Source organism: Eimeria necatrix, genomic scaffold (assembly GCF_000499385.1).
Source record: "Eimeria necatrix Houghton genomic scaffold, Enh_scaff109, whole genome shotgun sequence".
NCBI lineage: Eukaryota > Apicomplexa > Conoidasida > Eucoccidiorida > Eimeriidae > Eimeria > Eimeria necatrix.
Window position 1 is genome coordinate 1 of NW_013651882.1, and position 8508 is coordinate 8508.

An 8508-nucleotide genomic window follows, 5' to 3' on the forward strand; every position below is an offset into this window, starting at 1 on the left:
ATACTGACATTGTAGAAGTCTCCTGCTGTATGGGGCCCATAACGCGTCCGTTGCGGAGATGCCTCCCTTATCGAGCGAAGATATCTAGGTGCGAGTCATTGAAACATAGTATTTCTACTCCCAAGTCCGGAAAGAACAAAGATTCGAATCCCGGAACAGCCCCCAAATTTGGTGCACAGCACCTACTGCTGCGACTACGCTGCTACCTGCCCCCTCGAGTAGGTGCCTATGATAATCGTCTACCTTCGGCGTATTTCCTTGAAGCAGTAGTCCAACTATAACGAAATATGGTCATTTTTAGTTTTCTTCAAAATCTGTTCTCTTGAAAATCCACCTCACTCGGGGTTCTCGCCTCCTATGGCCTGTGGGGAGGAGGCCTGCATCGGTGCCGGCGCTATCGCCAGCCCCAATCTCCGGGTGCTTTCAGGCACGTCTAGTGTATACACGCTAATTCGCCGACAAATTGGCTTACTTCGATCCTAGTAAGGGGTTCCTGTCCTCGTTCAGTGTTATGACCTCTTGTAGGTCACCAGATAGCTATCTTCTATAGGTCACCAGCAAGCCCGATTGTAGTGCTGGTGCACTACAATTCCATAAAGTTCTATTGTGAAAGTTCGTAAGTTCGCTTCCTCTCTAGATTTTCCCGCGCTGTAGATGCCATCAACATCGATTTAGGTTCAGTCCTCTTTTCTTTGAGTTCCACACAATCAACCAGCTTCCGCGGAGCGAACAAGCGACTGATATAAGCGTTCAGAAGTTCAAAGATTTTTTCTTCCACTATGATGCCAGCCGATTAAATGAAAAGAAAAAATCATCTTTGAGTCAAGCAATGCGCTTCTGTCCTACTTTAGCTCATCTGGAGCCCATGTAAAGGTTGCTTAGGGTCAGTAAGGTTTCCATAAATTTTTAGTTTTCCATTGCTTGTTTGAGAGTACTTCTGGCGGCCCTTTTGTCTAGCATGGAAACATAGAGCGGAAGCTTGGACAGTCTTTTCTTCTCATGAGTATTGCCATCTGCTTATTGATATTCAGCCGATTCCCCCTGTAAAAGTGCCTGAAACATTTGCTACAGGTTCAGCGTTTTCTCATGCATAGATTAAGTACAAAGGAGAATGCAATAGGGTTACTGTTTTGACTGGTTAAATGCGGTCGCAGTGCTTGAAGCGAACATGAACTATACAGTTGGCTGATGTCTATATTTCAGTCGGGAACCTCAAATGTTTGATGACAAAATGCAAAAATTTCGATTAAGCTAAATATTTGACGCCGCGTGTGCTTTATGTTTAAAGGCTGCATGATTCGGCTTTTCTCACCCTGTCTTTGTGGTCTGAATTATCAATCAGCATTGTTATCAGTGCTGCATTTGGAACATACGAAAATGTAGTCCTAACTCCTACTGGTTTGCAGGACCCAGCACAGGATACGACGTGTCGCCCGAAGAGATGGGGCAGTAACGCTATCGCCACGCCAGCTTGCTCTCCTACTGGCGCCCAGAGGAGATATATTTACGCACAAGCCTACACCTGCTGCTTTATAAAGCAAAAGCTAGTTTATTCCTCCTCTAACGACAGTAATGTGCATTTCCTACTATTTTCTCAGCGCAAACCGTACACTTGATCGATGTGCTGACTGGTAGACATCCGTTCAAACTTTCGCAGCGAGCAAAATTTTTTGAGCAATATTTTCAATAGTTTCACTTTATTATATGCCACAGTTTTTTGAGCATAAGTGTTATGCAGGGCAACGTAAGTGTTGCAGAACACTGTTCGGTGCCGCAGGCACTGCAGCTCAGTGTGAAAGGCCGCCCCGATCAAAAAGAGCCTCTCATTCTTAGCAACTCAGACGAAATAGTTAATATTCTGAAAGATTTCGCATTTGGTCAGTAGTGTGCTAAATCCATACCTGTAGCAACACGCAAGAACCCTACATTTCACAAACAGGCCTAAATGCCCCAAACTGAAAACACGACATGATTTCTATTCAGCATGGGCATATATATTCAATACGAAATGTGTCAGATATAGTGTCAGATATAGGAGAATTTGAAACTCCTGCAAAAGAGGCAGGCAAAACGATGGTCCACTGCTTCCGGAGCCGTTTGAGGGTGTCGATCTCAAATCCCATTTCTACTAAATTCTGCTGTATATCTGCCACGTTGAGGATACTGCTTTAATTTGCAACAGATAAATCAGCTTTAAAGCAGCTTTTCAGCCTTGGCCCTACCCTGCCTGCGCCCCGGTAGATGCAGGCACTGTCGATCAAGTTTCGTTAACATGCTCCCAAAGGAACTGAGTTGTGCGGATCAGAACTTTCCCTTATGTAATTTGAAAGACACGCTTTTTTTCAAGCCACATATCATGGATGTGGCTCTGTACCAGTCTGTACACGTAAATTTCAAGGTCTATTCGAGCTGCCATACGAACCTGTTCGTCTTCTCCTCCATCAATAGACAACCTAAAAAGAGCACTAGAAGAGAATTTAAATGTTGTTCCTAAAGTATTTTTCTCCATATGTCAATTGGTTTTGGTGTATTTGACTGCTTGAAGACAGCATTTGCGAAGCTTCAACGGAGGGTGTCGGCCAGCATATTTCACGGCGCCACTGAAATCTTGCAGAAAAACCGGCCAAAACGTGATCTTTCATCATGTTCTTGGACATCCTTTCACTGTAATGTCAGTCGATTGTAAGTCTGGGCTAGGAGAGCCCATACCGGCGGCCTCAAATCCGATCGATCCGCCCGGGCACTTCACATCAATAGTAGAACCCAAGGATGCTACACATAGCCTTTACCGCTTCACGTCGCATCCAGCCAGGTCGATGCTATGGTCTGGGAACTACATGAGCTTGGTTGCCTCTGCACTACTGGTAGCTATGGTGTTCGCGATGTACGCCTGCAAGCTCAAGAACGCAAATAAATACAAATCACGGATTACAAGCCGTCTATTATCGGCTTCTCGCCCACCAGATGAGCAGGACAAGTCAAGACAACCTTCAGTGACGCCTTTATGTGAAGGATTTGAGACATTAACTAGTTCATGGACGATAGCTAGGCCACCAGGAGATGATCGAGGTCAGATTGAACGGGGCGAGAAACGTGCGTATGAGGAAGCAACGGAAATACAAACAATATCACCCGGAGCAGCAGAAGGCGTGTTCACAAATATTTTTGGAGTGGGAGAAGGACAGCAGCATCTTGCTAAAAGAGCTAGAATCAGCGAGTGGACAGCGGATCCACTTGCAAATTTGGAAACCTTGCTGCATTATGCACCAAACACTGCGCCTTCGGAAAGCCCCTTGGACGTAGCGCAATATCCCCCTGAAAGTAGAGGTTCTGCGTCGTCGCTGCCTTTACCAAGACAGACTCCGACACCTAGATTCTCAGTCGGTGAAACTCCGCGCACTCATGAAGTTTTACCATGGTCTCTTGAGGCACGACCAGGAACCAGCCATTCACACAATCTTGACGAGGATAAATTTGTAGATTCTGTCATTGAAGAGCTTTTGACCTCCGCAGGGCCACGCGCTGAGTTTGATCCGCTAGGTGCCCTCAATGAGAACGTGCTCGACACTTTTCTTAGCTCTACTTCAGCAGCTGGTGCTGGGCAGGGACGTCCTACAGCTGCCGAATCACCCAGTGAAAGCTTGGCCCATCAAGACGACGAATATGCACAGGCAAGATCATAGAATTTCATAGTGCACTCTGTAGCGTTTGCTAGCTCCTCTCTTCGGGCACATTATTTAGCGCGTGAGCTGTGCAGCAGTACATCCTGCCAATGCACATTGGACTCTTCAAGCGTAATGCTGATCTATGGTCTGCGTCTTGAGCTGATTTTTCTGACAGGTCGACACTTCCTCCGACAATGAATCTGAGACATATACAGATGATGACCTGACAACTCAATATTTGGATGACGAATTTCTCGCTAGCCATGCTTTCTACAAAATACCAGTTCTGAAAGAAGGAGTGAAACCAAAACCTTTTGATTGGGAATTTGCGATTAAGCTTCGAGGTTGTCGCCGAGGGCTTCCTGGAAAGCTTGCAATAATTCGAGGGATCTTCCAGAGGAAAACGTTGTCTTCAGACGATGTGAGGCTTCTGATGGAAATGAGTTCCGACCTCCTGAGCCTTGCTACTACGACAATGCTAGATCCAATAGCCAAAAGCCGATGTTCTGAGGCGGTGGGACCTTTGTCACGTCGGCTTCTCGTGGCAGATGCCCTGTGGTGTGCTTGTGAGATACTCGGGCCTGCAATGCAGAAAGAAAAGTGGTGGCCCATGATAATGGAAAGGATGGCAGCAGCACCGCTCTATGACGACTACGCTTCTATGATGCCATTTGAAGCATGGATGGATTTCACAACCAAGGCTCTTTGCGCGTTATCAATTTACAAGACTGGTGAACGGCCGACTGCACGAGCAGTGGTAGAGCTCAAAACAAAAATATTCCAAATGCCTTGTGTACACTCCAATTTCAAACGCCCAGTATGGGATGATTGGAGAAAGGACATTGAAACTGAGCAAATACGATGGTACAACAGCAAGTCCACTTGAGTAATGCCAAAAGTCACTCGCGGTCAGGAAGCAGAGGAGTGACACTTAGCTAGCTAGGCTCATCTCGCTAGGCAATATTTTCACCAAAAAGAAAGCTGCGCTGCATCGCACTGACCAGCGCAAGTCAACCCTGGAGATAAAATTGCTATGATAGGAGTTCGGCATCACCGTCGTGGCGACAACGATAGGCTGCAGGTGCGCTGTTGGATCTCTACAGGGCGGCAGCGCCTGCATGCTTTTTTAATTTCTCATACTGGAAATAATGCGAAAAAAACCAATATCCTTGTTAAGTGATGAGCCGTTACAGGTACAATACTGAGTGTACTGGCCGATGGTTTGGGCCCTGAGGCGCTTAGAGTTTTCTCTTGTTTGTCTCATCGACAGAGTTTTCCGGCCATCTACTTGTACTTGAACTTTCATTCACTAGCTGAGCTGGTCTTTATGAGTGTTAACATGAGTGGCCATTATTAGTCTCTGCTACGAATGTTTTTTGATGTTTCTTTATGCGCTACCCTCCTCAAACGCACGATACGTTCAATACAGCGGGTGACTTGTTTTTCGTGGTAACGAGGTACCGTCCGCTATGCGCAAAGCATTCGAAGCGTGCGACTACTGCTGGTAACACGTGCGATCAGTCTGAATTGAACAAATGATGTAGCGCCATATGTTGCGTTCAACCGACACTGTGCAAATGATGCAACACTATGTGCTGCATATACTGCGAAGATGCAACTACGTGTGTGAAGCGGTGCCAGCTTCAGCAAAATTCTCAGTAAACAAGTATGCTCAGCAGTGATTTAGAGGCAGCATGCTTAGCGTTGAAGAGTCTTATTCCCGCAAGAGTATGCAGGTCCACGCCCGAGAAAAGTGAAAGCAATTGCAGGCAATTTCGCAATGAGCTCCTTCATCGTGGAACACTGGTCAGTATCCAGCAATCAGCACATCTACTCTTCGGATCCTACAAATTTACCGATATTGCAGTCCAAGTCTGCGACCTCACGCATGAGGAATATATTTGCTGATTGTGCTGCTGCTGAAAGCACATTTGATTTCTTTTCCAGGACCGAGATGAGTCAGGAGTCAGAGTATTCTGTCTATCCTGATTGGTGAACACTTGTTGTGGAAGTTTTTGTCTGCTTATTCTTCACAAGCTCGAAAGCCTACGCGAAGACTCCATTACGTAATTTTTTTACTGCTCTCGCTTAAAGTAGCAATCAAGTGGAGCACGTTCGCAAAAAAGTCGGAGTAAAAGTCATTCGTGCATGCGAGGACAGCAAAGCTGTTCCCCGCGCAGCCAATACCTCTAGCAATCGTAAGCATGAAGAAGGAAGCAGTTAATGAGTTATGCTTGAGAAACACCGCTGAGCAAATACGTAGAATGCTGTTCTGTAACTATACAAGGGCAGTAAGCAGTGACTACGATGCTGTGACTGCAGGGGCCACTGCAAAGTAAGTGGAGGCTTCACGTTCCACAACTCCGCCATGCGTTAGTTATGTGGGCTGCACAATGTGGCCAAACACAGTTCAGCCATAGCTTTCTAGTCTCTTGCAAAGTCAAGGCAATGAATCTTTCTCCAGAAAAGCTCGTGCTTCTATCAAGCTAAAATTGATAATTATGGTCAATGATCGATTTAAAATGTGTGTAAGGAGAACCGGTGCACGGAATCCGCAACTCCAGAGAAGCCCCGAAGTGCGACGTAAGATCAAGAAGTATATGTGGAAGCATCAGTAGGCCGAATAACTCTTTGGCAAGAACTACTTCGTTTTCAGTAGCCAGCTTCAGAGGGTACACAGATCGTCTCCATTATTTGGCACAGTCATGCGAACGCATTGAAAGGCTCAAGACCTCTGTTTCAAGTTCTGTGTTGAAAAGGTAAGGTCATGATGCATATCAGGCACCATGCCTTCGTCTAGTTCTAACGCATAGAGACAAATGCATCTACACAGGCGACACTTGCGTGACAGATTGGAAGGGGTGGTGAGAGAGCCAAATTCGAGACCCAACGTTCCTATGTGACCCCTCTGCAAATGTGCCTGATGGTCCCTGGCGCTTTATCTTGGAGCAGCTTGCGATGCATCAGCCAAGCAATTAGGGACATGCTTACAAGTCCGTTAGTCCCAGCTCATGTCACATGGGTGAAGTGCGCTGCTCCCAGTGCGGACGGCTGCATGCTGCCCACATTCATCATGACGTTTTCAGAAGCATTAAGAGTCTCCATACTCCTCAATTTGAAATCTTGACGTTTTTGGGCTTAACTCTTGCTATTTAGTTCACCAGGACTTTTTCGCGCAGACGAACACGTTTTCTGTTTGCTTTCACTGTGCATAGAAGTAGATTCGGAGAAAAAATCAAAAACATTCAGCATAGAAAGGTAGCAGCAATAACAGAAAATAACCAGAATAACGAGAGGCCTGGTGCAGAATAGAGAGCAACAGCATGAGAATTAACAACTCTTCAAAGACAATAACAAAAGTAGCAACCCTTCACAGGCAACAACTGTAGCCACAGCAGAACAAGCAAGACACGTCATACGGTAGAAAAACAGGAACGGCTGATTGATAATTCATTGGGGTGGAAAACCCGAACTGCGAAGGTCGAGGCAATTCACACAATGGAAATTGGCACAGAAGTGTGCTCAACACAACTAAGCTAAAGTCATGGCCGAAGTGCCACTCGAACGCATCATCAGAATTTGCGTGGTTGTGCTTATAAGTCTACTGTAGCTGGACCGTATTCAGTACCTGTTGATTGCCTCCCCACAGCGCAGTCAGAGACGTCCAAATGGATGGCTTTGTGTCAACGGCTCTGCAGAAAAGAGGCGTTTTCCCATCCGTAAACATCAACTCCCCCGCTGACTTCAATGCCTTAGCACAAAGCAACAAAGGCACAATTAACCCAGGAGGTCCATTACGAATCTGTAGCAGAGATCATGCAACGTGCCCACTACGCATCCCACGGCAAATCTATTGGCAAATATTTCTACGACTTGGACTCTGTTCTTATCAAATCTAAAGAAGTGCGCGCACACAGGTGTAAAGGTTTGATGGCAGTTGTATGCAGTCTGCAGACAAATGAGCAGGAGCAGGGAAATTCATTTGGTACATGCAGGGGCATGCGAATAGATAGGCTGATGTGATTCAACAAATGAATCCAAAAAAAGAAGAATAAATAAGTGAAGAACTCACAACGGCAGGCTCTGGGTTTGAAAAGACAACAACGAAATTGGCTTCTCCTGAGACACTGGATGTTCTCTCCACCCGAACAACGGCTCCAAACCATCCGCAAAAGTTCCGACATGCGGCAGCAGAGACACTCCCCGGGAAGTTGCAAATCAGCACAGAAGAAGCCTCGTCATACTCTTCAGGCTGAGCACAAACCCGGGGTACCTCTGCCCTGAAACTTGGACCCTAAACTTTAAGCTCGGACTGCAAGAGCGTAAACTCATTCTCAGACCCTCTGCTTTCGGTCCTGATCGTTCGACCATGAAGCAAAATTACTTGGTGGCTTTATGCGAATTGCAGGGCCTTACAACGTAGATCTGTTTAAGAATTTGTGGGATCGATCGCGGGTCAGCAAAGCTTCGTGTCTTCTGCATCGAGGAGTTTGGCTTCAACGTGACAGTGCCTTGTCGAGCTGGACGGCGCTGTATCTCTACAGTCGCCTTGCGCACGAGTGTGCCCCTATCCATCTTTTCAGAGTTTTGCTTTGAGGGGTCAAATTTAAACGCTGCTGGGAATTCAGACACACGCTTCAGGGATAGGCACCTGCGGATCAAGACAGGATATACACAGCATAGCAGACGCAGAATAATTCGAGTGCGGAGCATAAGTCTCTAGATTTTAGGTTTTGGAACACTGTTTCTACGTCTCCCGAAACCTACGGAGCCCGCTAGCCAGTTTGGAGGCAACTCGTCGATCTTTGAATCAGTTTAAACCACATTGGTGGGGGAAAATTGT

At 46.3% G+C, this 8508-nt stretch overlaps 2 protein-coding genes across 2 annotated transcripts; one reads left to right on the forward strand and one right to left on the reverse strand.

Moving 5' to 3' along the window:
* Nucleotides 1-2669: 2669 nt before the first annotated feature.
* ENH_00003100 (hypothetical protein, conserved) lies at nt 2670-4551 on the forward strand (the record flags this gene model as incomplete). Its single annotated transcript, XM_013578265.1, has 2 exons — nt 2670-3665; nt 3841-4551. 2 exons carry the CDS (start codon nt 2670-2672, stop codon nt 4549-4551), a joined length of 1707 nt encoding a protein of 568 aa, XP_013433719.1.
* Nucleotides 4552-7266: 2715 nt separating this feature from the next.
* On the reverse strand, nt 7267-8240 carry ENH_00003110 (hypothetical protein, conserved; the record flags this gene model as incomplete). Its single annotated transcript, XM_013578266.1, has 3 exons — nt 7267-7416; nt 7738-7917; nt 8082-8240. 3 exons carry the CDS (start codon nt 8238-8240, stop codon nt 7267-7269), a joined length of 489 nt encoding a protein of 162 aa, XP_013433720.1.
* Between the last annotated feature and the right edge of the window lie 268 nt (nt 8241-8508).